A 13,379-nucleotide genomic window follows, 5' to 3' on the forward strand; every position below is an offset into this window, starting at 1 on the left:
TGATCTGTAAGATGGGGTGGGACAAGTACCTCCGTCCTGGGCTTGGGGTGAGAAATAAGGTGCTGCAGGTAAAGCCGTTCTGGTGTCTGGCACACACAGTCCGAGGACCTTAAATGAGAGCTGCTGTTGTTGTTGTCAGCAAACATACTTACTGAGTGTGAGACTGGGAAATGCACGTAAACATAGGCCAACGATTCCTAGTAACACATCAGGCCTCATTTAGCCCTCACCTTCCAAGGCGCCCCTATGAAGCCAGTGTTCTTACTACCCCATATTCCAGATGAGGAGACTGAGGCCCAAGGAGGCCCGGTAGCTCGCCCCAGGTGACACGGCCGCTCTCCTTTCTCCTGGGGCATGTCCTCACTGCCTGGGGACACTGTCGCCTGTTGCTCCTCACCCCGGGGCCCAGCTGGCAGTGGGCGATGGGTGGGGAGTGAACACCCTCCAGAGCTGGTCCCCGGGAGCGTCAGCGGCCCCTGCGCCGGGGTGGGGGTTCTCCAGCAGGCGTGCTCCGTCCCTCAGGCCCCGCCGGGGCCCAGCCTGAGTGGGGGAGGCGCCGTCTGGCTCTTCTTGGCTCCCACCTGCCCCTTTGTCGGCAGGAGAGCTGCGGTTGACTTAACAGCTCCAGATCCCAGCTCTGTGCCCCACCAGGATGGCCTCAGGCAGGGCGCTTAACTTGTCTGTGCCTCAATTTCCCCGTCTGTGCAGGGGAGCTTGTAGAGTGAGCAGACCGAGTCGTGATGTGTGGCAAGGGTTGTGTACGGGGCTCATGTCGCTGCTGTGACCACTTGTCAGGGGCACGCCGTGGGCAGAGCACGCAGGGTCCCTGTGCTTACGGAGCCCAGAATCTTCCATCACCTGCCTCAGGAGGGTCTCATCCCTCGGGACCAGGATGTGTGCCTCTCGGGACTGTATGTGCTCCTTCTCTCAGCCCGTCCACGAGGATGTGCGTGTGCGGGGTGTGAGCGGGGCGTGGGGGGTGGGCGTGAAGGCTTGCTTTGTGCAGCCTGGAAGGGGCAGTGGAGGAAGCGGGTTGGAGACAGGGAGGAAGAGGAGGGTGGAGGAGGGAGATGGAGGGAAGGCAGGAGAGTATTTTAATTTTAACTTTATTTCGGAATAATGTTAGATTTACAGGAAAATTGTAAGGTAGTAGAGAGAGCTCCCGCGTAACCGTGCCGTTTCCCCACTGTGGACACGTTGCATGCCAGGTGTAGCTGTTGTGCCCAAAGTCGCGAATCCCAGAAGACCACCGAGGAGCCAACACCCATGCAAACGCAAAGAGCCTTTATTCGAGCTAGCTCGAGCTCAACCTCTCATCTGCACCAACGCAGTGGCAAGATGCCAGAGAAAGAGGGCGAGTTTCAATACCACAAAGGTTTTATGGGGTTCTAGGGCAGTTGGTGGGGTGATGGTCGTGGCTCTGGCTGATTGGCTGGATCGAGGGGTAGTTGGTGGGGTGATAGGTCGCGGCTCTGGTCAATTGGCAGGATCTAAGGGTGGTGGGCGAGCTCCTTGCTGACTGGAGAGGAGAGAGACCAAGCTCCGATTGGGTGAAATAGGATCCGGGTCCCGATTGGCTGAGGTAGGATCCGGGTCCCGATTGGCTGAAGTAGAATCTGGGAGCTTGCCCTTTCAGTAGCCGTCTCAGCTAGGGAACTGACGTTTACTATGTTCCCTCTATGTTACCAAACTCCCTGCTCGCGTCCCACCAGTTTCTCCACAAAGGTCCTCCGGTCCAGGTCCTATCCGCTGTAGTGAGGGGTGTGTGATTTTAACTACATTTTAAACCATACACTCAGGGGACTAAGCATCCAATCTGACGTTTTTATACCAGAGTTCACCTGCGTAACCAGCCCTAGAACAAGATGCAGCGCATTTCTGGCTCTCAGAAGGCGCCCTCCTGCCCCTCCCAGTCGGTGACCTCAGAGGGTTGCAGGTTCTGACCTTTCCAGCCATTGGTCCATCTTGCGTGCTCTGTATGTTCCCACCCTGGGCTCTTGTGCACCCGGAGTGTGCTGCGTCCCATGGCTGGGCCCTGTCCCGGCGCCTCTTTGCTCCTCCCTCTGTTCGTGTCTTTTGGGTGAAATCAGCCTCAGCCTTTTCTAGCCAGTGCTTCACGCCCGAGGTCAGGACGCCTCCTGTGCTTTCCTGGTTTATTGTTTGGCCTTTTGGGGAGGGTTGGTTTGGAGAAGCGAGATAAGGTTACCGGCAAGTACTCAAGTCGCACTGAACAAGGGAAATTGGTTGCATGAGGGTGTCACAGAATTAGTGATAATTTTATCTTTCCATCAGTAAAAATTAAGAGTGAACATTTTAAACAGACTTAATTGAGTGTAACTGACCCCTTTTTAAGTTAGAGCTTTTTGCCTTAAGATTTGGTGCTCTGATTGTTGTGAAATCGAGGAAAGCTGCCAGTTCTGGGCAGAGCCCCAGGGCTGCCCTCTACCGAGCTGGTCATTACTGTCCGCTCCGCCCTCGGAGCCCAGAGCGGAGCCCAGGCCTGACGCTGGCCCACCTGACCCCCGCCTGCAGCTCCCAGCCGGGCCTGGGCTCCCAGCACGTGGCTCCAGCTGCCCCGCCTCCCCGGGGTCCTGCCATCCGTCGGGCTCCCTCTTTGTCCTCTGAGGGCCCGAGTCTGCCCTGCCTGCCCCCCAGCAGCCTTCTGGGGCGGAGCAGGCAGCAGCAGAGACCTCTGGCAGGCAGGAACCTCCTCCTGCGCATCTGAGCGGCTTTTCGCCATAACCCCTGCGCTCGAGTTCCGTCCTCTGTGTTAGGAAAACAAGGAGTGTTTGTTTTCATTTGCCAAATCTAGAATGGCTTTGTGCTTTTCCAAGCCACACGTGATCCCTCCTTTCAAAGAGAAAACACACACCAGTACTCACATACATTTACTCTGAGGACACTCTCAGGGGAACATGCAGGGGCACATATCCACACGGGAACACACATCTGCGCGCACCCACACACCAAGATATCCTGAAACACACCAAGACTCACACATGTGCCTGGGTATACACACAGACATGCCACACATGTACACACACACACGCACACCAGGACAGTCACACACCCACACACACGCACACCAGGATACACTGGGACGTGTGTGCTCACCTGGGGACTCATACCTGTGCTCACATTCTGGGATATACATATACGCTGACACATGCACACCCAGGGGGATCCCACACACACACTCACACATGGAGACACCCTCACATGAGCACACAGACCTGGGTAAGAACATGAATCCAGGGGGAGCAGAGAGCTGGTACAGAGGTTCCAGGCTGTCCTAAGCTGCCAGGCCATCCCTGGTCCGGGGTGGTTGGGCATAAGGAAGACTGTGCTGCCTGGGCCTGGTGGTCACTGGTGAGCCCAGGATACGTATTACGAGAAGCAGCATGTATGGGAAGGAAAACCCTGGCCCAGACCCTCCACAGCTAGGCTGTGGCGCCACCACTTTCTGGCTGGGTGACCTTAGGCAAGTTACTTAACCTCTCAGTGTCTCCAGATGAAAGCAGGTGATGATGCATGATGCATCGGCAGCGGAGCTGGCACACAGGGAGCGCCGTGTAAGTGTTGATTAAATACATCTTCCTTGCTTTTCCTCCAAGAGATCTAGAACCAGTGCTCCCCTGCCTGACTTCAGTGTGGCTGCGTCTGGCGGGGCTCTGCCAAGCAGCTGGCACGACCCTAGTCCAGGCAGCCTGGGCTGCTTGCTGCCATGCAAGGCCCTGGAAGACCTGGCCTGTTTGAGCTGGGCAGGTGGGGCAGTTTGGTCCCCAAAGGAGGAAGGGGGTCTCCTGCCCTCAGGGAGCCAGGCCCAAGGGGCCCCGGCATGTGCTTCCGGGCAGGGTGGGTGGAGGGAGTGTCTCAATTTTTAGGCTATTTTCCAGCTGCTTAAAAACACAGCTGTTAATAAAAATGAAATGATCTAAGCTTGCAATTAGAGAATTTATATTAAAGACAAAGGTAATATATACTCAGTTCCTAATCCTGTTACCGCGTGCTTGCGTCCCTGCCTCTGGGCGTGTTTATGTTGGCCGTGTGCCCGTGTGGACCTGGCGCTGTGCGTGCTGCTGACAGCACTGTTCTTCCCAGCTCCACGGCCAGCGAGCTGGCTGAAATTGGCCCCGGTGGGAGCATTTACACCACGGAGATTGGCACATGCACGCAGAGGGCTTTCTTCCTGCTGGGTGGGGCATTTGCTAACCATTGACCCTAATGCCTCTGGACGTGCCCTTCCATTGTGGTTCTTTAAGACTGACCCAGAGCCAACTCAGTATAGAGTCTCTAATTTGAGCAAATCCTCTCCCCTTTTCATCTTTTTGCCCAACTTCCTATCAAGACCCTGAAGGACGAGTAAAGCCGGGAGGGGTGCCCTGCAGCCCCCACCATGCATAGGATCACAGCGTGGTCCCAGTCACCCTGCCCGTCGCCCCAGCTGACAAGCAGGGTTACGGTGGCCTGGGAGCTCCCTCTCAGAATAGGAGTCCGGGAGTGTCATTTGGGGAAAAGCAGCCTGGTTGGGTGGCAGGGCCTGGAGGATGGCCCAGCTTGCCTGATTTCCATCTCCCTGCTGTTTATGTGCTACCTGCTTGATTTTTTGCTATATTCCTGTGGTTGGAGGAGGTAAAACATAGTTAACTATCAGCTATTTCAGGGTGTTCAACTGAGTATTTCCAAATTTTCTCTAAACTGGTTCTTTTTTTTTTTGAAATTTTTAAATTAAGGTATCATTGATATGCATTTATATGAAGGTTTCACATGAAAACCAATGTGGTTACTACATTCAGTCATATTATTGAGTCCAGCCCCATCCCCCATTGCAGTCACTGTTCATCAGTGTAGTAAGATGCCACTATGTGTCTTCTCTGTGCTACACTGTCTTTCCCGTGATCCCCCCCACACCATGTGTACTGATCATACACATGATAATATGATACACATAATACCCCTCAGTCCCCTTCGCCCTCCCTCCCCCACCCCTTTGGTAACCGCTAGTCCCTTCTTGGAGTCTAAACTGTTTTTTTTGTAACTTGCATCTACTTTAAAAGGAAACTTTGTATCACTACCACTAATACAAAATCAGTTTAATTCTTAAAGAATAAGCTAACCCTAAAAAGAAATGATAGCAGAACAGTGGTAAATACAGATTCTGTCGCCTGCCGAGGGCTGTGAATTTGAGAACAGTTTCTCCCTGTGGTAAAAAGCGACATTAGCCCCAAACTCAGACAGCCTGCCTCTTTGCTGTAATTAGAGAATCAAAAAGGGGACCCCATTCTAGCTCAGCACCTAAACTGCCTGAACCGGTCTGGGAAGAAGAGGGGCAGGGTGTTCTGGCTGCCCCCTCTCTGCCTGTGAGCAGATGTGGGTACATTGGTGACCCTTCTGTCCAGCCTTCCCTCTGCCCTTGCTAAGGCTATTCAGGGCCGCCCATCCTGACCGAAAGCATGCGCCACGTGCCTGGCCCTGTCTCAGGCTGTGGCCTGGCAGGCCCTGCCCTGTGAGGGGTGTGCAGTATTCTGATCCTGTCTTTCTTCTCCTAGCATCTGGCAGCCTGGGAGCCACCCTGGAGGGGGCCCTTCTCTTTTCTCCAGCCTCCTTCTTCCCCTTGCCCGGTTCTGCCACTGCTAACCCGACCGTCCATGCCCTAGGCCGTGCTTTCAACCTCCTGGAGGTAAGAGGGGCCCTTGCTTAAGGGCCTTGAAAGAAAATGGTAAGACGGAGGGCGGAAGGGGATCAGGGTCGTGACATGGGAGATTTTAAGCAAGAGAGTGACCTTCTGGCGTTTGGGCGGGAACATGGATCATGGGATTCGGGGATAGAAGAGGGAACCTCTCTGAGGTTCTATGTCCAGCAAACTTTAGAGGGATGGATTACCTTGGGGCCCTTCCATCTTCTCCCAGGCCCCTGGAACATGTCCGAGGGAGGGTGCTCTGCGCCACCCCAGCCCCTGCTAATGGTGGAGAACACAGGGCTCACCATCCAGACTTGGCCGACTGGGGGCACGGGCTTAGGTCTGCCAGGGGCTGGCCCTCTCATGATGCCCCCACAAACGCTCCCAGAGACATTTGGATGGAGTGACGGGAGGCAGAGTAGATGGAAGGGAAGGTGTCTGGAAGGACAAAAGAATGGGTGGGTGGGTGGGAAGGTGGAAAGAATGAATGAACAGGTGGGTGGATGGATGGGCAAACGGAAGGAAAGAGGGGCAGAAGGGAGGGCTCATCTCTTATCCATCAAATTTTTAGAACCAACCTGGCCATGTGTATTTGTATTTATATATCCAGAAAGAGATTTATTGTAAGGAATGCGCTCACATGCTCACTGCTTGACTCAGTCTATTGATTTAAATGTAAGACTCATCCAAGAACACTCTTACAAACACCCGAAATAACGTGTGACCAAATATCTCAGCGCCCTGTGACCCTGTCAAGTCAACACAAAATTAACCATGTCACCAGGCTGTGCCTACTGAATGAGAAATGGATTCCTGCCTTCATGGATCTCAGGATCTTGGCAAGGGAGACACGCAGATTAGTGCCTGGGTGGGACCTTGGAGGGTGTCCTGGATGCTCAGAGGAAGCAGTGATAAATTTGACATAGCGACGGGGAATGTGGGGAAGGAGTGACATGGGAATTCAAGGAAGACTTCCCAGAGGTGGTGACATTTGACCCAGGCCTCAAAGAGTGGGATAGAATTCTTGCTATGAGGCAGCTGCCAAGCAGATGCAAAGCTTGATGATTCCCAAGGTTGTGTCCCTTTGCTTGGGTCCGGGTGGACCCCAGGGAGCCCAGGATGCCATGCTCAAGCTGCTAAGCCCCCTCTTGGATCCCCAACTCTTGGTCACCCATGTGGCTGAATCATATTTCCTGAGCCACAGGCTTCCCTTCCAAGGTGGGGCTCCTGCTGGAAAATGCAGAGGAAATCGCCTTCAGGCTGTTTGGTCAGAAGTCATTCTGGGGGCAGGAGGAGGAGAGAGGGGCCCAGCCAGAGAAGCCCCCAGAACCAGGGCCCACACCCCAGAAGGCCAACCCTGACTGACCAGGAGAAAGATCCAGAAAGATGAGCGCCGTGCAGCAGGAGGTAAGGGGAGCGCCCACACCCACCTCGCTCCCACCCTCACCAGCTCGGGCTTTTGGACGGGGGCCTCAGGTGTCAGCGAGCTCTGACCCTGCCCTCCCAAGACCCTATACAGAAATAAGCTGCTTGTCCAGCTCTGAATAGTCAGTGGTTTACCGGCCTTATTTTGAAAAACTGTTTATTGAAGTATCACGTATGTATAGAAAAGTGCCATGTCACAAGTACATTTACCAATGGAATCCATCCCTGTTACCAGCAGCCAGACAGTCGTCAGCACCCCAAGGGCCCCCACTTCTGGCTACACGCCCCTAACCAAGGGTTATCACCATCCGACTCCTGACAGCTTTGACTACTTCTGCTTTGTGAAGGTGTAATGGACCTACAATAAACGGCTTGCGCTTAGAGTGTAACAGTTTAACTGTGTACCATGAAACCAGCCCTGTCATAAAGCTAATGAATGTCGCCGTTAACCTGCAGACGTCTCTTTGTGCTTCTTAATAATTCCTTCCTCCCGCTCCACCCAATCCCTGGGGACCACTGGGAGGCGTTGACGCTATAGCTGAGTTTGCATTTTCTAGAATGTTATGTAAATGGAATCATGCAGCAGGTACTTTTTTTTGTTATTAAAGTATCATTGATACAGAATCTTACAAAGGTTTCACATGAACAACATTGTGGTTTCAACGTTCATCCATATTATTAAGTCCTCACCCCCTCCCCATTGCAGTCACTGTCTATCAGCGCAGAAAGATGCTATCGAGTCATTACTTGTCTACTCTGTGCTGTTCTGCCTTCCTCGTGACCTACTTATATTGTCATTACTAATTATAGTGCCCCTTAATCCCCTTCTCCCTCCCCGCCCACTCACCCTCCCCCACCCCTCCCCTTTGCTAACCGCTAGTCCCTTCTCGGAGTCTGTGAGTCCGCTGCTGTTTTGTTCCTTCAGTTTTGCTTTGTTGTTATACTCCACTAATGAATGAAATCATTTGGTATTTGTCTTTCTCCACCTGGTTTATTTCACTGAACATAATGTCCTCCAGCTCCATCCATGTTGTTGCAAATGGTAGGATTTGTTTCTTTCTTATGGCTGAATAGTATTCCACTGTGTATATGTACCACCTCTGCTTTATTCATTCATCTACTGATGGACCCTTAGGTTGCTTCCATATCTTGGCTCTTGTAAATAGTGCTGCCATAAACAGGGGTGCATATGTCTTTTTGAATCAGGGATCTTTTTTTTGGGGGGGGTAGATTCCTAGGAGTGGAATTCCTGGGTCAAATGGTATTTCTAGTTTTAGTTTTTTGAGGGAACCTCCATATTGCTTTCCACAATGGTTGAACCAATTTATATTCCCATCAACAATGTAGGAGGGGTCCCCTTTCTCTGCGTCCTCGCCAGCATTTGTTGTTGCTTGTCTTTTGGATGCTGGTCATCCTTACTGGTGTGAGGTGATATCTCACTGTGGTTTTAATTTGCATTTCCCTGATGATCAGGCATGTGGAGCATGATTCCCAAGGCTGTGTCCCTTTGCTTGGGTCCGAGTGGACCCTAGGGAACCCAGGATGCCACGGGCCTGTTGGCCATCGTATTTCTTTTTTGGAGAAGTGTCTGTTCAGATCCTCTGCCCATTTTTTTATCTGGTCATTTGCTTTTTGGGTGTTGAGGCGTGTGAGTTCTTTATATATTTTGGATTAACCCCTTGTCGGATCTGTCATTTACAAATATATTCTCCCACATTGTAGGATGCATTTTTGTTCTGCTGATGGTGTCCTTTGCTGTACAGAAGCTTTTTAGTTTGATGTAGTCCCATTTCTTTATTTTTTATTTTGTTTCCCTTGCCTGAGGAGATGTGTTCAGGAAAACGTTGCTCACATTTATATTCAAGAGATTTTTGCGTATGTTTTCTTCTAAGAGTTTTATGGTCTCATGACTTAGATTCAAGTCTGATCCACTTTGAGTTTACTTTTGTGTATGGAGTTAGAATCTAGTTTCATACTCTTACATGTAGCTGTCTAGTTTTGCCAACATGATTTATTGAAGAGACTGTCTAGAATTCTGCATTTTGTATCCATGGCTCCTTTATCCTACATTAATTGGCCATATGTGTGTGGTTTTATATCTGGGCTCTCTATTCTGTCATTCTATGGGTCTGTTCTTGTGCCAGTACCAAATTGTTTTGATTACTGTGGCTTTGTACTAGAGCTTGAAGTTGGGGAGTATATTCTCCCCAGCTTTATTCTTCCTTCTCAGGATTGCTTTGGCTATTCGGGGTCTTTCGTGGTTCCATATGAGTTTCAGGACTATTTGTTCTAGTTCACTGAAGAATGCTGTTGGTATTTGGATTGCATTAAGCTGTAAGATTGCCTTAAGCAGGACAGGATGGCCATTTTGGCAATATTAATTCTTCCTATCCATGAGCATGGGATGTATTTCCATTTATTAGTGTCTTCTTTAATTTCTCTCATGAGTGTCTTGTAGTTTTCAGGGTATAGGTCTTTTACCTCCTTGGTTAGGTTTATTCCTGGGTATTTTATTCTTTTTGATGCAATTGTAAATGGAGTTGTTTTCCTGATTTCTCTTTCTGCTAGTTCATTGTTAGGATATAGGAATGCCACAGATTTCTGTGTATTAATTTTGTATTCTGCAACTTTACTGAATTCAGTTACTCTAGTAGTTTTTTGGTAGATTCTTTAGGGTTTTCTATGTACAATATCACATCATCTGCAAACAGTGACAGTTTAACTTCTTCCTTACCAATCTGGGTGCCTTTTATTTCTTTGTGTTGTCTGATTGCTGTGGCTAGGACCTCCAGTACTATGTTGAATAAAAGTGGGGAGAGTGGGCATCCTTGTCTTGTTCCTGATCTTAGAGGAAAAGCTTTCAGCTTTTTGCTGTTAAGTATGATGTTGGCTATGGGTTTGTCATATATGGCCTTTATCATGTTGAGGTCCATACCCTCTATACCCATTTTGGTGAGAGTTTTTATCATGAATGGATGTTGAATTTTGTCAAATGCTTTTTCAGCATCTATGGAAATGATCATGTGATTTTTGTCCTTCTTTTTGTGGATGTGGTGGATGATGTCGACTGATTTTCAAATATTGTACCATCCTTGCATCCCTGGAATAAATCCCACTTGGTCATGATGGATGATATTTTTGGTGTATTTTTAAATTCAGTTTGCTAATATTTTATTGAGGATTTTTGCATCTATGTTCATCAGGGATATTGGTCTGTAATTTTCTTTTTTTGTGGTGTCTGTCTGGCTTTGGTATTAGAGTGATGCTGGCCTCATAGAATGAGTTTGGAAGTATTCCTTCTTCTTCTACTTTTTGGATAACTATAAGGAGGATGGGTATTAGCTCTTCTTTAAATGTTTGATAAAATTCAGCCATGAAGCCATCTGAGCCAGGAATTTTGTTCTTAGGTAGTTTTTTGATTACCAGTTTGATTTCAGTGCTGTTCATTGGTCTGTTCAGATTTTCTGTTTCTTCCTGGGTCAGTCTTGGAAGGTTGTATTTTACTAGGAAGTTGTCCATTTCTTCTAGGTTGTCCAGCTTGTTGGCATATAACTTTTCATAGTATTCTCTAATAATTCTTTGTATTTCCATGTCTGTAGTGATTTTTCCTTTCTCCTTTCTGATTCTGTTTATGTGTGTAGACTCTTTTTCTTGATAAGTCTGGCTAGGGGTTTATCTGTTTTGCTTATTTTCTCAAAGAGCAGCAGGTACTTTTTTAAAATCATGTATTCTTTTTTTTTTGTCCAGCTTCTTCTGTTCAGCATAATTTGAGATTCATCCTTGTTGCAGGGTATCCTAATAGTTTATTTATTTTTGCTGCATAGTATTTCATTGTATGGATAAATTACAGTTCATGCATTCACTGGTTGATGGTCATTTGCGTTATGTCCACTTTGGGGCTGTTACAAATAGAGCTGCTGTGAACATTCATGGACAAGTCTTCATATGAACGTATGTTTTCATGTCTTGGGCAAATCTCTAAGCATGGGATGGCTCAATCATATTGTAGTTATATGTTTACTTTTTTTTTTTTTGTAGATAATTATTTTTTATTGAAGGGTAGTTGACACACAGTATTACATTACATTAGTTTCAGGTGTACAACATAGTGATTCAACATTTATATACAGGACAATTCTAGGTACCAGCTATCACCATACCAAGCTGTTACAATATCTTGACTATATTCATTACATCCCGGTAACTTATTATTTTACCATTGGAAGTGTGTACTTTTTTGTTTGTTTGTTTGTTTGTTTGTGAGGGCATCTCTCATATTTATTGATCAAATGGTTGTTAACAACCATAAAATTCTGTATAGGGGAGTCAATGCTCAATGCACAATCATTAATCCACCCCAAGCCTAATTTTCGTCAGTCTCCAATCTTCTGAGGCATAACAAACAAGTTCTTACATGGAGAACAAATTCTTACATAGTGAATAAGTTCTTACATGGTGAACAGTACAAGGGCAGTCATCACAGAAACCTTCGGTTTTGCTCATGCATTATGAACTATAAACAGTCAGTTCAAATATGAATACTCATTTGATTTTTATACTTGATTTAAATGTGGATACCACATTTCTCTCTTTATTATTATTACTTTTAATAAAATGCTGAAGTGGTAGGTAGATACAAGATAAAGGTAGAAAACATAGTTCAGTGTTGTAAGAGAGCAAATGTAGATGATCAGGTGTGTGCCTGTAGACTATGTGTTAATCCAAGATAGACCAGGGCAATAAAACATCCACGGATGCAGAAGATTTCTCTCAGAACGGGGGGGTGAGGTTCTAAGCCTCACCTCTGTTGATCCCCAATTTCTCACCTGATGGCCCCCCTGCGACTGTGCCTGTCTTAGGTTGTTCCTCCCTTGAGGAATCTTACCCGTCTCTGGCTAACCAGTCATCTTCCGGGGCCACACAGGGAAATGTAAAGTTGGTAAGTGAGAGAGAAGCCTTATTGTTTGAAAAGGTTAGCTTTTTACTTCTTTGCATATTTATGCCCTGTGGCTTCTATGCCCAGCATTTGTCTTGAGGTATCTTTACCACTTGGAAGAATTATGATACTCGGTTAATTTGATATGAGGCACGAATTCTATTTAAGGGTTGTAATTAGGAAGGAAGAAGAAAAGCTATAGAAGTAGCAGGCGGCAGAAAACATGGGAAGATTGATTATTTCTTTGACATGTCTTCTTGTAGAGTAACTTCAGCATGTATAGATTTTAAGCTACTACTTAAATTGCACACACACATTAACATAATAGGAGTATAGTTACATAACCAAAGCATATCTGTAATTACCAGCCATCTCCAGTGAAACCAAGAAAACCAGTTAGGCACCCTAGGCATTTGTGAAAACTTATCTGTGATATGGTGGATATTGTCCAACTGAACTTGAACAGTCTGAGAGAAATCAGACAAATTAAAACAACCCATTCCTGGGGAATGTTCACATCCCTTATGTTCTTTTAACAGTAAATAGTCTGTAGTTGTAAGATTTTGGAGCGCTACAATTTGCACTTCTCCTAATTCTTGGTTGAGTTCCAACAGTATAGATCCAGTCAAATTTGTTATTTTACTGTATGCACAGGCCAGATTAGATATCTCCTTCCTCATTCCCATGGCAAGTCCAGGAGCTGGTGGGATGAGTGCAGCTACAGCTGTAGCAGTGCGTGGATCATTGTTGGGGTTTTTTGATGATCATCTTCTGGCATGAGTCTTCCAGAGAGTGCAGATGTTGGAAGTTCTTTTTCATATCGTATCTTAGTTCATTTTCGGGGTAGCCCAATTAGGCTTTGATCCTCTGTATAAACACAAACAGACCCTTTGCCTACACTTTTATATGCCCTTTATACCCTTGTGTAGAACTCGTTGGAGGTTACCACACAGGAACTGCCCTTTTTTTTTTTTTTTGTATCACTAATCTACACTTACATGACGAATATTCTGTTTACTAGGCTCTCCCCTATACCAGGTCCCCCTATAAACCCCTTTACAGTCACTGTCCATCAGCATTGCAAAATGTTGTAGAATCACTACTTGCCTTCTCTGTGTTGTACAGCCCTCCCTTTTCTCCTACCCCCCCATGCATGTTAATCTTAATACCCCCCTACTTCTCCCCACCCTTATCCCTCCCTACCCACCGATCCTCCCCAGTCCCTTTCCCTTTGGTACCTGTTAGTCCATTCTTGAGTTCTGTGATTCTGCTACTGTTTTGTTCCTTCAGTTTTTCCTTTGTTCTTATATTCCACAGATAAGTGAAATCATTTGGTAT

The 13,379-nt window shown here is 47.4% G+C and overlaps 1 protein-coding gene across 1 annotated transcript in view; it reads left to right on the forward strand.

The window, feature by feature from the left end:
• The window catches only part of LOC118929734 (uncharacterized), a 289,885-nt gene that overhangs the window by 25,310 nt on the left and 251,196 nt on the right, over window positions 1–13,379 (forward strand). Inside the window, 2 exon segments of the mRNA XM_057488022.1 lie at window positions 5,400–5,680; window positions 6,899–7,087. Coding sequence (XP_057344005.1) covers window positions 5,400–5,680; window positions 6,899–7,087 — 470 coding nt within the window.

This window comes from Manis pentadactyla, chromosome 10, assembly GCF_030020395.1.
Source record: "Manis pentadactyla isolate mManPen7 chromosome 10, mManPen7.hap1, whole genome shotgun sequence".
In the NCBI taxonomy this organism is placed as follows: domain Eukaryota; kingdom Metazoa; phylum Chordata; class Mammalia; order Pholidota; family Manidae; genus Manis; species Manis pentadactyla.